The sequence below is a fragment of the Capra hircus genome, chromosome 5, assembly GCF_001704415.2.
Source record: "Capra hircus breed San Clemente chromosome 5, ASM170441v1, whole genome shotgun sequence".
Classification (NCBI taxonomy): Eukaryota; Metazoa; Chordata; class Mammalia; order Artiodactyla; family Bovidae; genus Capra; species Capra hircus.
The window spans coordinates 7,226,642-7,244,522 of NC_030812.1; the positions used below are offsets into that span (position 1 = coordinate 7,226,642).

General features: G+C 38.3%; 1 protein-coding gene across 8 annotated transcripts in view; it reads left to right on the forward strand.

Moving 5' to 3' along the window:
* The window catches only part of NAV3 (neuron navigator 3), a 619,023-nt gene that overhangs the window by 378,421 nt on the left and 222,721 nt on the right, over positions 1-17,881 (forward strand). For all 8 annotated transcript variants that reach the window (XM_013963653.2, XM_013963652.2, XM_005679745.3 and 5 more), the window contains exon 6: positions 17,799-17,867. In XM_013963653.2, coding sequence (XP_013819107.2) covers positions 17,799-17,867 — 69 coding nt within the window. The remainder of the gene's footprint in view (positions 1-17,798; positions 17,868-17,881) is intronic.

Here is a 17,881-nt window from a genome sequence, read left to right on the forward strand (position 1 = left end):
CGTGTTCCCAATCCTGAACCCCCCTCCCACCTCCCTCCCCGTACCATCCCTCTGGGTCATCCCAGTGCACCAGCCCCAAGCATCCTGTATCCTGCATCGAACCTAGACTGGTGATTCGTTTCTTGTATGATAATATGCATGTTTCAATGCCATTCTCCCAAATCATCCCACCCTCTCCCTCTCCCACAGAGTCCAAAAGACTGTTCTATACATCTGTGTCTCTTTTGCTGTCTCGCATACAGGGTTATTGTTACCATCTTTCTAAATTCCATATATATACATTAGTATACTATATTGGTGTTTTTCTTTCTGGCTTACTTCACTCTGTATAATCAGCTCCAGTTTCATCCACCTCATTAGAACTGATTCAAATGTATTCTTTTTAATGGCTGAGTAGTACTCCATTGTGTATATGTACCACAGCTTTCTTATCCATTCATCTGCTGATGGACATCTAGGTTGCTTCCACGTCCTGGCTATTATAAACAGTGCTGCGATGAAAATTGGGGTACATGTGTCTCTTTCAATTCTGGTTTCCTCCGTGTGTATGCCCAGCAATGGGATTGCTGGGTCATAAGGCAGTTCTATTTCCAGGTTTTTAAGGAATCTCCACACTGTTCTCCATAGTGGCTGTACTAGTTTGTATTCCTACCAACAGTGTAAGGAGGGTTCCTTTTTCTCCATACCCTCTCCAGCATTTATTGCTTGTAGACTTTTGGATCGCAGCCATTCTGACTGGCATGAAATGGTATCTCATTGTGGTTTTGATTTGCATTTCTCTGATAATGAGTGGTGTTGAGCATCTTTTCATGTGTTTGTTGGCCTTCTGTATGTCTTCTTTGGAGAAATGTCTATTTAGTTCTTTGGCCCATGTTTTGATTGGGTCATTTATGTTTCTGGAATTGAGCTGCAGGAGTTGCTTGTATATTTTTGAGATTAGTTGTTTGTCAGTTGCTTCATTTGCTATTATTTTCTCCCATTCCGAAGGCTGTCTTTTCACCTTGCTTATAGTTTCCTTTGTTGTGCAGAAGCTTTTAATTTTAATTAGGTCCCATTTGTTTATTTTTGCTTTTATTTCCAGTATTCTGGGAGGTGGGTCATAGAGGATCCTGCTGTGATTTATGTCAGAGAGTGTTTTGCCTATGTTCTCCTCTAGGAGTTTTATAGTTTCTGGTCTTACATTTAGATCTTTAATCCATTTTGAGTTTATTTTCGTGTGCGGTATTAGAAAGTGATCTAGTTTCATTCTTTTACAAGTGGTTGGCCAGTTTTCCCAGCACCACTTGTTAAAGAGATTGTCTTTACTCCATTGTATATTCTTGCCTCCTTTGTCGAAGATAAGGTGTCCATAGGTAGGTGGATTTATCTCTGGGCTTTCTATTTGGTTCCATTGATCTATGTAATACACCACATTAACGAATTGAAAATAAAAGCGATATGATTATCTCAATAGATGCAGAGAAAGCCTTTGACAAAATTGAACATCCATTTATGATAAAAACTCTCCAGAAAGCAGGAATAGAAGGAACATACCTCAACATAATAAAAGCTATATATGACAAACCCACAGCAAACATTAATCCTCAATGGTGAAAATTTGAAAGCATTTCCCCTAAAGTCAGGAAGAAGACAAGGGTGCCCACTTTCACCACTACTAGTCAACATAGTTCTGGAAGTTTTGGCCACAGCAATCAGAGCAGAAATAGAAATAAAAGGAATCCAAATTGGAAAAGAAGAAGTTAAACTCTCACTGTTTGCAGATGACATGATCCTCTACATAGAAAACGCTAAAGACTCCACCAGAAAATTACTAGAGCTAATTAATAAATATAGTAAATTTGCAGGATATAAAATCAACACACAGAAATCCCTTGCATGCCTGTATATTAATAATGAGAAAATAGAAAAAGAAATTAAGGAAACATTTCCATTCACCATTGCAATGAAAAGAGTAAAATACTTAGGAATATGTCTACCTAAAGAAACTAAAGACCTATATATAGAAGACTATAAAACACTGGTGAAAGAAATCAAAGAGGACACTAATAGATGGAAAAATATACCATGTTCATGGATTGGAAGAATCAATATAGTGAAAATGAATATACTACCCAAAGCAACCTATAGATTCAAAAATTAATTTATTTTTTAATTGAAGGATAATTGCTTTACAGAATTTTGTTGTTTTCGTCAAACTCAACATGAATCAGCTATAGGTATACATATATCCCCTCTCTTTTGACCCTCCCTCCCATCTTCCTTCCCATCCCACCCCTCCAGGTTGATACAGAGCCCCTGTTTGTGTTTCCTGAGCCATACAGCAAATTCCAGTTGTCTATCTATTTTACATATGGTAATGTAAGTTTCCATGTTACTCTTTCCATACATCTCACCATCTCTTCCCCTCTCCTCATGTCCATAAGTATATCCTCTATGACTATTTCTCCATTGCTGCCCTGTAAATAAATTCTTCAGTACCATTTTCCTAGATTCCATGTATATGTGTTAGAATATGGTATTTATCTTTCTCTTTCTGACTTAATTCACTCTGTATAATAGGCTCTAGGTTCATCCATTTCATTAGAACTGACTCAAAGACATTCCTTTTTATGGCTGAAAATATTCCATTGTGTATATGTACTACAACTTCTTTATCCATTCATCTGTCAGTGGACATCTAGGTTGCTTTCATGGTCTAACTATTGTAAATAGTGCTTCCATGAACAATGAGACACATGTGTCTTTTTTGATTTTGGCTTCCTTGGGGTATGTGCCTAGGAGTGGGATTACTGGGTCATATGGTGGTTTTATTCCAAGTTTTTTAAGGAATCTCCACACCGCCTTCCATAGTGGCTGTATCAATTTACATTCCCACCGAAAGTGCAAGAGGATTCCCTTTTCTCCATACCCTCTCCAGCATTTATTGTTTGTAGACTTTTTGATGATGGCCATTCTGACCTGTGTGAGGTGATATCTCATTGTAGTTTTGATTTGCATTTCTCTAATAATGAACAATGTTGAGCAACTTTTCATATGTTTGATTAGCCATCTATGTGTCTTTGGAGAACTGTCTGTTTAGGTCTTTTTCCCAGTATTTGATTCAATCTTTTTTTTTTTCTTTCTGATATTGAGTTGTATGAGCTGCTTGTATATTTTGGAAATTAATCCTTTGTCAGTTGTTTCATCTGGTATTATTTTCTCCCATCCTGAGAGTTTTCTTTTCACCTGACTTGGGCTTCCCTGGTGGCTCAGAGGTTAAAGTGTCTGCCTCCAATGCGGGAGACCCGGTTTCAATCCCTGGGTCGGGAAGATCTCTGGGGAAGGAAATGGCAACCCACTCCAGTATTCTTGCCTGGAGAATCCCATGGACACAAGAGCCTGGCAGGCTACAGTCCACGGGGTCGCAAAGAGTTGGACATGACTGAGCGACTTCACTTCACTTCACTTCATAGTTTCCTTTGCTGTGCAAAAGCTTTGAAGTTTAATCAGGTCCCACTTGTTTACTTTTGTTTTTATTTTCATTATTCTTGGAGGTGGGTCATAGAGGATCTTGCTTTGATTTATGTCGAGTGTTCTGCCTATGTGTTCCTCTAAGAGTTTCTGGTCTTACATTTAGATCTTTAATCCATTTTGAGTTTATCTTTGTGTATGGTGTTAGGAAGTATTCTAATTTCCTTCTTTTACATGTAGCTGTCCAGTTTTCCCAGCACAGTTTATTGAAGAGGCTGTCTTTGCCCCGTTGTATATTCTTGCCTCCTTTGTCAAAAATAAGGTACCCATAGGTGCATGGGTTTTTTTCTGGGTTTTCTATCTTGTTCCATTGGTCTATATTTCTGTTTTTGTGCCAGTACCATACTGTCTTGATGACTGTAGCTATGCAGTATAATCTGAAATCAGGAAGGTTAATTCCTCCAGCTCCACTCTTCTTTCTCAAGACTGCTTTGTCTAGTCAGGGTCTTTTGTTTTTCCATATGATTTGGGAAATTTTTTGTTCTAGTTCTGTGAAAAATGCCATTGGTAATTTGATAGGGATTGCACTGAATCTGTAGATTACATTTGGTAGTATAGTAATTTTCACAATATTGATTCTTCCTGCCCAGGAACATGGAATATCTCTCCATCTGTTTATGCCTTCTTTGATTTTTTTCACCAGTGTCTTATAATTTCCTTTTACTAATTTTGGGGAGGGGGGTTGTTCTTTTTTCAGTTGTTTTAGGTGTAAAGTTAGGTTGTCTATTCAATGTTTTTCTTGTTTCTTGAGGTGGGATTGTGTGGCTATAAACGTCCCTCTTAGAACCGCTTTTGCTGCATCCCTTAGGTTTTGAGTTGTCATGTTTTCATTGTCATTTGTTTCTAGAAATTTTTTGATTTCACTTTTGATTTCTTCAGTAACCTGTTGGTTATTTAAAAATGTATTGTTTAATCTCCATGTGTTTGTGTTTCTTACAGTTTTTTTTTTCCTAGTAATTGATATCTTGTCTCAAAGCATTGTGGTCAGAAAAGATTCTTGATATGATTTTGGTTTTCTTAAATTTGCTGATGTTTGATTTGTGTCCCAAGATGTGGCCTATCCTGGAGAATGTTCCATGTGCATTTGAGAAGGTGTGTTCTTCTGCATTTGGATGGAATGTCCTGAAGATATCAATGAGATCCATCTCATCTAATGTAACATTTAAAACTTGTGTTTCCTTATTAATTTTCGGTTTTGATGATCTGTCCATTGGTGTGAGTGGGCTGTTAAAGTCTCCTACTATTATTCTATTATTGTGTTACTGTCAATTTCTCCTTTTATTTCTGTTAGTGTTTGTCTTCTGCATTGAGGTGCTATGTTGAATTCATAGATATTCGCAATTGTTATGTCTTCCTCTTGGATTGATCCCATGATCATTATGTAGTGTCTTTCCTTATCTCTTGTAATCTTCTTTATGTTAAGGTTTATTTTGTTTGATATGAGGATTGCTACTCCAGCTTTCTTTTGCTTCCCATTTGCATGGAATATATTTTTCCATCCTCTTACTTTCCATCTATATGTGTCTTTAGGACTGAAGTGGGTTTCTTGTAGACAGCATATATATGGGTTTTGTTTTCATATCCATTCAGCCAGTCTGTGTCTTTTGGTTGGAGCATTTAATTCATTTACATTTAAAGTAATTCTTGATATATATGTTTCTCTTGCCATTTTCTTAATCGTTTGGGAGTGATTTTGTAGATATTTTTTCTTCTGTAGATCTTTTGTATTTCTTGACTATATAAGTCCCTTTAACACTTATTGTATAGCTAGTTGGTGGTACTGAATTCTCTTAACTTTTGCTTGTCTGAAAAGCTTTTTATTTCTCCATCAATTTTGTATATCCTTGCCTGGTACAGTAATCTTGGTTGTAGATTTTCCCCTTTCAGTACTTTAAATATATCCTGCCATTCTCTGCTGGCCTACAGAATTTCTGCTGAAAGATCAGCTGTTTAGTCTATAGGGTTTCCCTTGTATGTTGCTTGTTACTTCTCTCTTGCTGCTTTTAATATTTATCCTTTGTGTTTAATCTTTGTTAGTTTGATTAGTATGTGTCTTGGCATGTTTCTCCTTCGGTTTATCCTGTATGGGATGCTTTATGCTTCTTGAACTTGATTGACTATTTTTTTTTCCATGTTGGGGAAATTTTCAACTATAATTTCTTCAAAAATTTTTTCATACCCTTTCTTTTGCTCTTCTTTTTCTGTGACCCCTATAATTAAAATTTTGGTATGTTTGATATTGTCCCAGAGGTCTCTGAGACTATCATCAGCTCTTTTCATTCTTTTTACTTTATTCTGCTCTTCAGATGTCATTTCTATCATTTTATCTTCCAGCTCACCAATTCGTTCTTCTGCTTCAGATATTCTGCTATTGATTCCTTCTAGAGTGTTTTTAATTTCAGTAATTGTGTTGTCTCTGTATGTTTATTCTTTAATTCTTCTAGATTTTGTTAATTGATTCTTGCATTTTCTCCATTTTGTTGTCAAGGTTTTTGATCATCTTTACTATCATTATTCTGAATTCTTTTTCATGTAGTTTGCCTATTTCCTCTTCATTTATTTGGATTTCTGTGTTTTTAGTTTGTTCCTTCATTTGTGTAGCATTTCTCTGCCTGTTCATTTTTTTTTTTTTAACTTTTTGTGTTTGAGGTCTCATTTTCCCAGTCTTCAAGGTTGAATTCTTTCTTCCTTTTGGTTTCTGCCCTCCTAATGTTGGTCCAGGGTTTGTGTAAGCTTTGTATAGGGTGAGATTTGTGCTCAGTATTTTTTCTTTTTTTTTCCTGCTCTGATGGGCAAGGCTGAGTGAGATGGTAATCCTGTCTGCTGATAATTGGGCTTGTATTTTTGTTTTGTTTGTTGTTTAGATGACAACCAATGTATCAAACTTTATCGGGGCAGTGGGGCCAACAGCCAGTAGCAGGACCAAAGTGCTTGCCTTTTCTAATTTTCTGATATTTCACCTCCCCAAATTTCACAGTAGAGCCTGGGTGAAGAGTGAGGTCAGGAGAGACAAGGCTTTTAAGGCTACCTGCAGTAAATATAGTTGGTAGGTATGGTTGCTGTGTGAAATGAAACCATCTCCAGCCATATCAACAAACAAGAAATGACACAGACCTCAGCGATTTCTGGCCTCCAAACGTGAATGAGGGCTCCCAAAAGTGCAATCCAGCAGATGCTGCCCCCCCTCGTGGTGAATCCTGAGGAGCCCAAGACCCCACTTCTTAATGATAGGAGTACCAAGCAATTATAGCTCTGGGTTTAAATTGTCACAGGGTTTGATGACAGGATAGAGAATGAGGCAGAGGTCAATTTATGGGTCTCTGGATGCTTTGTCTAGGAGCTGACTGTTCTTTATTCAAGGTAAAGGGAGTTGCTTTGGGAATTTTATAACAGAGGAAAGATGATTCTATTTATAAATTGGGAACTTGACCTTGATGACAATGTAGAGAAAAGATATTCTTTGAGGAGAGGAGTTTGAACAGTTTAATGCTAGTAGGCATGAGGGTAGCATGAGGAAAATGGATTTGGGCTGTTTGGAGATAAGGGCCAAAAAATCATCATGTTTCTAATTTTGCTGGCTCATTGGTGGTGATGTCTTTTAATAAGGAAAAGAAAAAGTAATGCTGTGGGAGAAACACATGAGAAGGAGATGCAGAGAAAGAAGTTTAGCTTTGGCCTTTATGAATTTGATATTTCACTGGGATTTGTAGATGGTGATATCAAATATGAGGCTCTGGAGCCCAGGGGAAAGGTCAGGGCCAGCTCTACAGGCCTGGGAACATTATCTTAGCAATGGTTTGTTGGCTGAAACAAGAGAAATGGAAGAGATTACTCAGAAAGAGAAGATCTTGCTCTTCCATTTCGGTAAAGAAAATGAGGTCTCAAAACAAACTCTGGAGACAGCAAAAGTTTACTGGTCAAGTAAGCAAACAAGAGATTGTTCCTTTTGTTTGTTTTGCAAAGTATTTAAATTGTGCAAGCCCATTAGCTACCTTCTTAAAGGCAAATTATTTTTGTTGTTGTTTCTGAGGCATGTTATATTTGTCTTTCTAATTAGTTGTGAAATTTTGAGTACAGATCTAACACAAAACTGTGGTTGAATATTAAAGCAAATGTAGGATTAAACATATCAAAACTGTATTTTCATCTAATGACATATCACAAAATAAAACATTCATGAAATTTATGTATTTGAGATACTTTGAGGATTATATACAGTGCTGCAAATTATAGATTCTGAAAGGCTTATCCTCTGCCTATTGTGATGGGAATGGTGGTTCATGGGTGCCCTACTGGGACAATTTCTGATGATTCTTTATAATATTATGACCTATAGGGCTGGCTACTGAGTTTAGGAAACAAAAAGAGTGAGTGGTATCCAGGGAGGTTTGAAGGGGATTAAGACAACTGTATTTGCTTACAAGAACCCATGGTCTCAAAGTAATTATAAACCAGGAGACTGACAGCCAGAGTTAAAGCTCACATACTGCCCTGAGGAATCCATGCTTGTTGGTCTTAGAATAAGAATGTAGTAACATTGAAAGTGATAGGTGGGAGCAAAGAATGTGGTGTTGAGATTAAGACCAAGCACAGGCGGGCAGGGTAATTATAAGAACATAGGAAGTTATGTTGTACTGAATTCACCAGACTATTTATAGAACCTCACATGGGGGCTTGGTGAATCCAGGGACTTCCAAACATTCATCTGAATTCCACTGAGTTGTCTTTTCAACTGTTCCAACACTTATTTCTACTGGCCACCTTTCTAAGTGATTTACAATTTAATCCTTATGAAAACCATGAGGTAGGTAACATTGTCATCCTTATTTAACCCACAAGGACACAGGCACAGAGAACAGCTGAGCTAGGATTCAGGTAGAGCATTCTAGAGACTGTGCTATTAACCAATATATTATGATAGATCTTTACTACTGGCATTTTATTTTAATAATTCACAGAGAATAAATATTTGAATGTGTCACTTTTTGCCTAATATTGTCACACTTGCCTAATATTGTTGAGCTTCTCCTTCCAAGCTTGAAGTCAATTCAGTTTCCGTAAAATATCATGTTTTTAGGAAGGGTTTGAATTAAAATACATGGTCTTTAGGGTTATACTTCTCTGAGTGAAGTGGTGATCCCTGCATGTCTAAACCTAATTTTCCATATTGAAACTTTGTGGTCAGAAAAATGCTGATACTTTGTTAGTGGTCAATAATAGTATTTTTAATAGTTTATTAATTGGTGGATAATATCAATATATGCTTATTAGAATAAGCGGAACACAAAACTCAATCAAATTTCTCAATATCTATGTGCATCTGCCACTTTAAATACCTTAGGGGTATGAAGTCAGTGTCTTCTTTATTTATTGATTCACTCAGTATCCAAAAGTCTTGTGTGCTTTATAAGAGAGCTATTATAATAAGATCATGAAGTGATCTTTCTCTCTGCTGTGAAAGTGGATTTACCCACCTGTGAATATCCATCTTTCTAGTATTTCCCATTATTTATTCATCCTTTGACTAGTGACATTAGTTACAAGTGGAGTCTTTTTCTTCTTCTTCTTCTTTTTACACTGTATCAAGGATGTGACATCTCTTTTCTCTGCTCTTATATAACTGTACTACCAGCTCAAGCCAAGGTCCAGGAGCTGTCTTCGGTTTTTTCCTTCAGTTCCTACGTTTATGATTATAACTTATCTCATTAGTCATTTTTTTCTTATTTCCTGTGCCTCTGCCTCCATTTAGGCCAGGGGTAGCATCAAATCCTTCCTGAGCAGTAGCAGTGATTTCTTATGAGTCTGGTTCCAAGCTTACTAAACATCCCAACCTCTTTTGTCCCCCAATTTTTTCATTACATATTGAAGAATAGGATCTCACTAACGTGGAAATTTATTATTTATTCTACAATTTAAACTTTTTGGTATTCTATGCTATATTCAGTACAAAGTCTCAATTTGTTAGTAAGTTGATGTGCCTCTCCAGGTTCCTATCTGAGTATTTAATTATCATACTAATTAAGCACCAATTAAGACAATTCAAATATTAACTGTCTCAAATGAGATTTATACAAGGCAGAGGAACCAGAAATCAAATTGCCAATATCTGTTCAATCATAGAAAAAGCAACAGAATTCCAGAAAAACATCTGTTTCTGCTTCATTGACTATGCTAAAGCCTTTGACTGTGTGGATCACAACAACCTTGGAAAGTTCTTAAGGAGATGGGAAAACCAGATCACCTTACCTACCTCCTGAGAAACCTGTATGAGTGTCAAGAAGCAATAGGTAGAATCAGACATGGAACAACAGACTTGTTCCAGATTGAGAAAAGTGTATGTCATGGCTATATATTGTCACCCTACTTATTCAATTTCCATGCAGAGTACATCATGAGAAATGCCAGGCTGGATGAATTACAAGCTGGAATTAAGATTGCCAGGAAAAATATCAATAACCTCAGATATGCAGATGACACCACCCTAATGGCAGAAAGGAAAGAGGAAAAGAGTCTCTTAATGAAAGTGAAAGAGGAGAGGGAAAAAAGCTGGCTTAAAACTCAGCATTCAAAAAAGGAATATCATGACATTATTTCAATGCAAATAGATGGGAAAAAATGGAAAGAGTGACAGACTATTTTCTTTGTCTCCAAAATCACTGCGGATGGTGACTGAAGCCATGAAATTAAAAGATATTTTCTCCCTGGAAGAAAAGCTAAGACAAACCTAGACAAATTAAAAAGCAGAGACATTACTTTGCCAACAAAGGTCTGTATAGTCAAAGATATGGTTTTTCCAGTAGTCATGTATGGATGTGAAAGTTGGGCCATAATGTTGGGCTCAGCATCAAAGAATTGATGCTCTCAGATTGTGGTGCTGGAGAAGACTCCTGGGAGTCCCTTGGACTGCAAGGAGATCAAACCAGTCCATCCTAAAGGAAATCAACCCTGAATATTCATTGGAAAGACTGATGCTGAAGCTGAAGTTTCCGTACTTTGGCCAACTGATGCGAAAAGCTGACTCTTTGGAAAAAACCTGATGCTGGGAAAGATAAAGGGTGGGAGGAGGACGGGATGACAAAGGATAAGATGATTGGATGGCATCATCGACTCAGTGGACATGAATTTGACCAAACCCCAGAAGATAGTGAAGGATGAGGAAGCCTGGAATGCTGCAGTTTATGGGGTCACAAAGAGTCGGACATGACTGAGTGACTGAATAAATGAGATATTCAGAAGCTTATATCTGGGTCCATTTTGATTTTTGAAGATGAAAGCTAACTAATAAGATTATATAGTTTTTACTGCTGTGTGGAAGTCCACTGTTAGAATAATTACAACAGAAATAGAATCTTCTAAAAAGTCCTGCACTGAACCACTCAAAATCTTCTTTATATTTTAATGAGAGCATAAAAGAAGGAATCAAGGAAGTTTTTACACTCATTCCAAGCCTTTTAATTAATATGAGTTCCTGGAATCCTGGCCAGAGATTTTGAGGTTACCATAGTGCTCAGCAGAAAAAGTTCAAAAGTTCTGTGATTGATTGCTTAATTATATGTGTAATGAACATAAGAGTGGCAAGTTATAAATAGTATGACATATTCTGGTTCTTACTAAAACGTGGCTTAAAAATTTTAAATATAGTGCTTAATTGGGGGATTTTTGAGGCGAGCTGCCTGGATACTAAAAATACCTTACAATTTAAAGTTTCTTTTACTGCCTATTTAATATTTCTGCATAAAGTAACTTGTTGAATGAAACAATCTAATATTCTCTCTCTGAATGCTGAAGAGTGTCTATTGAAAGTAGATGTATTTGACACTGGAAAAGATGATACCCTGAAGGAGTTATTCACAAATCCAAAGGGCAATGAATTCATAGACAAATAAGCATTAAAATATTGCCAGTTGTAATTTGCAAGTAAATAATATATCATAGTAGAACACAGCCTAGTTTATAGAATTCAACAGACAAACATTTAAACTTCAGTACTATCATTTATAATATGCATAACTTGTACAAGTGAGTTAATGTTTAAAGGTATCAATTTCATATTTTTCAGTGATGAATAGAGCATTAACTTTGCAGGACTATTGCGAATAATAAATGATAAAGGCTAACATCACTTATTAAGGAAGGACATGTTGTTTTCCCTCCTTTAGCATAATTTTGAGAATTCCATTCTTAAAACAATTTCACTTGGTTATAAAATGGTGATGTAATTACCATTGTTGTATACTGGAGTGGGTTGCCATGACCTCCTCCAGGGGATATTCCTGACCCAGGGATTGAACACGTCTCTTCTTCTCCCACATTTGGCAGGCATGTTCTCTACCACTAGAGCCACCTGGGAAACCCATTGTTGAATGATACTGCTCCAGTACTCTTGCCTGGAAAATTCCATGGACAGAGGAGCCTGGTAGGGTGCAGCCCATGGGGTTGCTAAGAGTAGGACACAACTGATTCGACTTCACTTTCATGCATTGGAGAATGAAATGGCAACCCACTCTGGTGTTCTTACCTGGAGAACCCCAGGGACAGGGGAGCCTGGTAGGGCGCCGTCTATGGGGTTGCACAGAGTTGGACACGACTGAAGCGACTTGGCAGCAGCAGCAGCAGCCAGTAAATAGCAATCAATTATTTTGTATTAAACACATGCCAACCCATGATGGGCTTCCCTGGTGGCTCAGAAGGTAAAGCATCTGCCTGCAATGTGGGATCCCTGGGTCGGGAAGATCCCCTGGAGAAGGAAAGGGCAACCCACTCCAATAGTCTTGCCTGGAGAATCCCGTGGACGGAGGAGCCTGGTAGGCTCTAGTCCACAGGGTTGCAAAGAGCTGGCCACGACTGAGTGACCTCACTTTACTTCACTTCACACCCATGATAGGAACTGGGAAGGCATAAATGAACATACCATAATCCTTTTCCTGGTGAACAATGCCATCTTTTCAGGAGACAGACATTTACCCTGATAAATTTCCATATTAACCAAACACTTAGAGATGAGTAAAGACCTGGGGACTCATGGAGGACAAAACTAACTCTACAGTACTTGAGAAATGCCTCAACAAGGAGGTGACATTTGAGTAGGATCTTAAAGTAGAAGTAAGATATCATAATGTGAGGAAGAGAAGTAATGGTTGAAGGAAACCTCATGAGGAAATCAGGGAGCTGGGAGAAGAGGCCCCAGGCCACGGCTGAGGTATGGTGACAGTGGAGAACACGGGGTGGCGGTGGAGGAGAGGAAGCTGTAGGAAAGTCTGAGGAGACACACAGAAGCACTCTGTAAACCAGATCACAGAGTTTGGACTTTGTCCTGCAGACAATGGGGAGTCAACAGCAAGTTCAGAGAAAAATGTTGACATCTATTCTTTCTTGGGAAAGTTAGTTCTGTGGACTCTGAGAAGAATGAATTTGACTAGCTGTGAAAAAAAGGACTGATAACAAAGAGACTAGTCACCTGAGTCATTATTAGAATCCATGAGAAGGATGACACAGAGGGAAGAATGGAGTGGGTCAAGATCAAGATTAAGTTCTTTGTTCCATGGAAAAAAAAAATATTTGACACTAAATTTAAATAGCAACAGCAAAGAGAAAGAGGATGATTTGGAAGAAGAAGGAGTTGAGGTTTGAACGTTTGGGGAATATCTGGGAGAAATCTATTAGCAGCTGATAGATTCAGGTAGATTATCTAGGAGATAATGAGATATTTTAGAAAAGAGGCTGGGTTTAGAATTGAGATTGGATTATGAAATAGAGATTTGATATAATGGAGGAATAGATTAGCTGATGCCTAGGATTATGACTTTGAAAATATTCGTGGTCATAGTATAAAATTTAGAAGCTGAGTATGGTGAGTGACCCTGAGTCTGGGAAGGAAGAGGAGGAGTAGCTCAAGAGAGAGCGTTGTGTTGAGAAAGCTAAGGGAGATGATGCATGCTTAGTTTCTGCAGCCATCTCCAGCTCTCTGTGACCTTATGGGCTGTAGCCCACCAGACTCCTCTGACCAGGGGATTCTCCAGGCAAGAATACTGGAGTAGGTTACCATGCCCTCCTCCAGGGGGTCTTCCTGACCCAGAGATGGAACCCATCTCCCATGGACTGAGGCAGGCTACAGGCTATGTCTTCTGCATTGATGAACCTGCATTCAGGCAGGTTCCTTACCACTAGTGCCACCTGGGAAGCCCAATTATGTATAGGAATCCTGTTAAAATGCAGATTCTGAGTCAGCTGATTGGGAAACAGACCAGTATTTTAAGAAGGTCCATCCAACTCTTTGTGACCCCATGGACTATACAGTCCATGGAATTCTCCAGGCCAGAATACTGGAGTAGGTCATTCCCTTCTTGAAGGGATCTTCCCAGTCCAGGGATGGAACCCAGGTTTCTCACATTGCAGGCAGATTCTTTACCAAATGAGCCACCAAGGAAGCCTCTAAGAAGGTCCATGTCATGCCAGTTTTATTCATCTATGGACAACACTTTGAGTAGTGAGATTCTGGTGGTTAATAAAAATAGGTAATCAAAATTCAGGATCTGTTTACTTTGAGAAGCATTCTTTCTTTATAAATAAGTGGATATTGTAATTCCACGTGGAGATTTGTGCTGAAGCTGTTTTAGATAGTTCTGGCAGTTGGGATCCTTCTGTGTTTTGAATACCGGATGAATTTCATCCTTTGCTTAATTGGCTATCTGGAAACTCCTCCTCTTCCCTTCCATGTTAGAGGAAATAACAAGCATTCCCTTGATATTCTACTTCATTAGATAGATGAAAAGATGCTTCTTTAGTATAGGACACATTTTTGTTGTTGTTCTTTTGTTTCTGATACATTTTGCCATCCAAATTATTAACTAGAAGTTTCCTTTGATAACATTTCTGGAAAAGAAGATACAATCTTCCATCCAGATGTCTGCAAATCCTTAGTTGACTGATGCTCTAACTCATTTTATCTACCCCCACTTGCCTCATAGCTGTGTCTACATGTCCCTTGTGTCTATTTCATTAATAAATTGTTTTAACTGTATCCACTCACCTACTTCGTTACTAGCCAGTTTGTAAATATGAAACTAGAGAAATGGTATTACAAGCATTGTGGGAAAAAATATGTTTCTGCTGCACAGGGAGTCAGAGCCAGGTTAAAAAGAATTAAGAAAAATGAAAGGAACTAGAGTCGCTGTGGGAAGTGTTGAGGCTTGAGTTAGCATGGGAAACATGAAAATTGAGGGAGAAGGTAGATGCAAATAAATATGTAGAGGTCGAATCAGCATGTCAGGATATTGATTGCACATCTACAATAATTAAAAGGAAGGAAAAAGGGAAGAGTTGACTATTGAGGTTTCAAGCCCAGAGGGTTAAATAAAATGGTGATCTTGTGAACAGAAATCATGAAATGAAAGAAAGGACCTATTAATAATAGAACGTGGAGTTAAAAAAGAAAATGGTGAGTTTGGTGTGGTAGTTGATTTTGAAGTTCATGGAAATGGGTGTCTTTTACTCATTTGATGTTAATCACTGACAATATGATGCAGATATTAACTCCAGCCTTCGATTATTAACCCCAGCAGGAACCAGGGTTCAATCCCCGGGTGGTGAAGATCCCCTGAATAAGGGTATGGGTGCTGCTGCTTAGCTGCTTCAGTCATGTCTGACTTTGTGCGACCCTATGGCCTGCCAGGCTCCTCTGTCCATGGGATTCTCTAGGCAAGAGTACCAGAGTGGATTGCCATGCCCTACTCCAGGAGATCTTCCCGACCCAGGGATAGAACCGGGTGTCCTGCATTGCAGGCAGAGTCTTTACCGCTGAGCCACCAGGAAAGCCCAAGAGTATGACTACCCACTCCAGTATTCTTGCCTGGAGAATTCCACGGACTGGGGAGCCTGGAGAGCTACATTCCATGGGGTTACAAAGAGTCGGACATGACTGAGCAACTAACACTTTCACTTTCTAGCTGATTTTACCTGAAATCTTATGTAAGACTTAAATGAAAGAATGCATACAAGTGCTTGAGGAAAGATAGCCTATGAAAAAGCATGTCTTTAAGACATGGATAATGGAAGAGGTGAAGGAAAGAGAAACTGATCAAGAAGGATGGTGGGCTGATCAATTGAGTTTATTTAGTATGACAGTTTATGAAAGAGAGTCAGAAAGGCAGAGGGAACAATATGGTCAAAGACATTAGAATATGTTAAGAACTGAATCAAACTCTCGTGTTCTTCAAATAACAGTTTCACAATTGCAAGGAGAGAATAGAGCAGAACCCCACTTTTAAAGAATGGGAATAGGGTACAAAAATAAAGGCAACTTGTAGACTATTCCCTGATGTGCATGTGCTCAGTCATGTCCGACTGTTTGTGGCCCAATGGACTGTAGCCCGGCAGCTCCTCTATCCATGGGATTTCCCAGGCAACTATATGGGAATGGGTTGCAATTTCCTCCTCCATGGGATCTTCCTGACCCATGGACCAAACCTGGGTCTCCCGTGTTTCCTTCTTTCGCAGGTGGATTCTTTACTCTTAAGCCACCTACGAAATCCTATATTCTCTGATACTTAGAAAAGACACATGGGCAATAAAATCAAATGGATTTTGGCCAATTAACTTCTCTCGATTTTGCTGTTGGTTTCCACTTCCATAGTAGAAATTACGATACTTTATAAATCATGGAGGAAAGTATCAATGAGGTGGCCTCAGCTCCCTTAGGGAATGTGCATTTTTTTTATGGGCATCTCTCCTGCTAATATTTGTCTTCAATTTGGAAGGTACAGGATAGAAGACATCAGGGTAAACCTTTAGTTCTCTTTTTCTCAGTTGACACATTCACAGAAGATTCTTTTGTCACTGCAGGTACTTTTACATTTAAATTTTGAGTGAATGTCCCATTCTACTGTGACGCTCTGTTGTTTCTGTTTTTCAAGCTGTCCTCTGATGTTGTGGTAGTTGAGGTGTAGTTTGGCCATTGTGGCCAGCTGTCTTAGTGTCCAGTGCCGTTGGAATACAGAACGCACTCTCTGCAAATGAGAATATATCATGTATCCTCTTGAAAACAAGTGCTCTGAAAAGCTACCTCGATATGAAGATGTATTTATTCCTCTCTAGCCAGGCAGTTCTAAGGATCTATATGCTCCCACCACAGGCTGCCTCTGTGGAGTCAGAGTTTACTTAGGAAACATGTCACCATTTTAAGGACACCATTAATCACCATTTTGATTACATACCCTCTGCTTGGCAGCAAAGCAATTGGCTGAACAGCAGGGCTCCACACAACCCTTCCACCCTGATTCCAACACCCCCATGTTGTTCCCACTCCTTGGAGGCCTTGAAAACTGTGCATGTACAGCTGGCTTCATGTAGAGGCGTCATTCACCAGCACAGTGATTCTCTACTCACACAGCAGCCCGTGCCATCACAGCACTTGTGCAAATGTTTGGGGCCACTGGGTCTTACTGTGTCCTCAGAACCCTAGTTTCAGAGCCATTAGGTAACTCGGAACCCAGTTCAAACTGAAGCACAGATGTTGATTTTGTTTATGAAGTGTCCACTGCTCTTCAAAGCTCAGTTTCCATGATGCTCTTTGGTGTATTTTTGACCAAAGATTGTGATTTAAAAAATCGTTAAGAACTGTAATTTAAGAATGCCTAGAAATTGTCCTAAGTAGTTGTTCAGTCTGTTTTTGAAGAATTTGACTCCATTTTAATTTCAGTTTTTGCATAGCTCTTTCTCTGGAAAGGTATCTTTTATTAACCACTTCCTTAAAATGTTGTATCCAGGACTGGAGATCAGCAATAACTTATTAGAGAGAAACCAGATATTTTAACTTTTGGTATTCAAAATAGTATTTAGGTTAAAATTTTCTAATTAGAGTTCATAAAATAATGACTCTCATTTCATACTTTTTTTTATTTGAATCTTTTTTTGAGAAAGAGATCTTGCTATGGTATAAGTCAAATTTTAGCTTTCCTGAAGTTTTCACTGTTGTTTACAAAGGTTGAATTCTTTATAAGATGAAATACTACTACTTAAGAAGGCACTAATATTGTCACACAGCCATTATTTTACAGTCATTGACAACACACTTATTAAGGGGTACGCAGCATTATTTCATAGTATGTTCATAATCAATGGTCATGGTGTGTATGTTACATATCATAATTTTCTAATTAATTTATTCTTTATGCATGTTTATACATGTTCCAATTGCATTTCATTAACTCATAGTTTTCTTGTAAGTTTGTGCTTTCTTTCCATGCTCAAGGAATCTCTTTAATTCAATCTCTCTGTTTCTCCTCATACAGTCTGGCAGCCAGATATGCAACTCAGTCTAATCACAGTGGAATTGCAACCAGTCAAAAAAAGCCTACTAGGTCAGTTAATATCT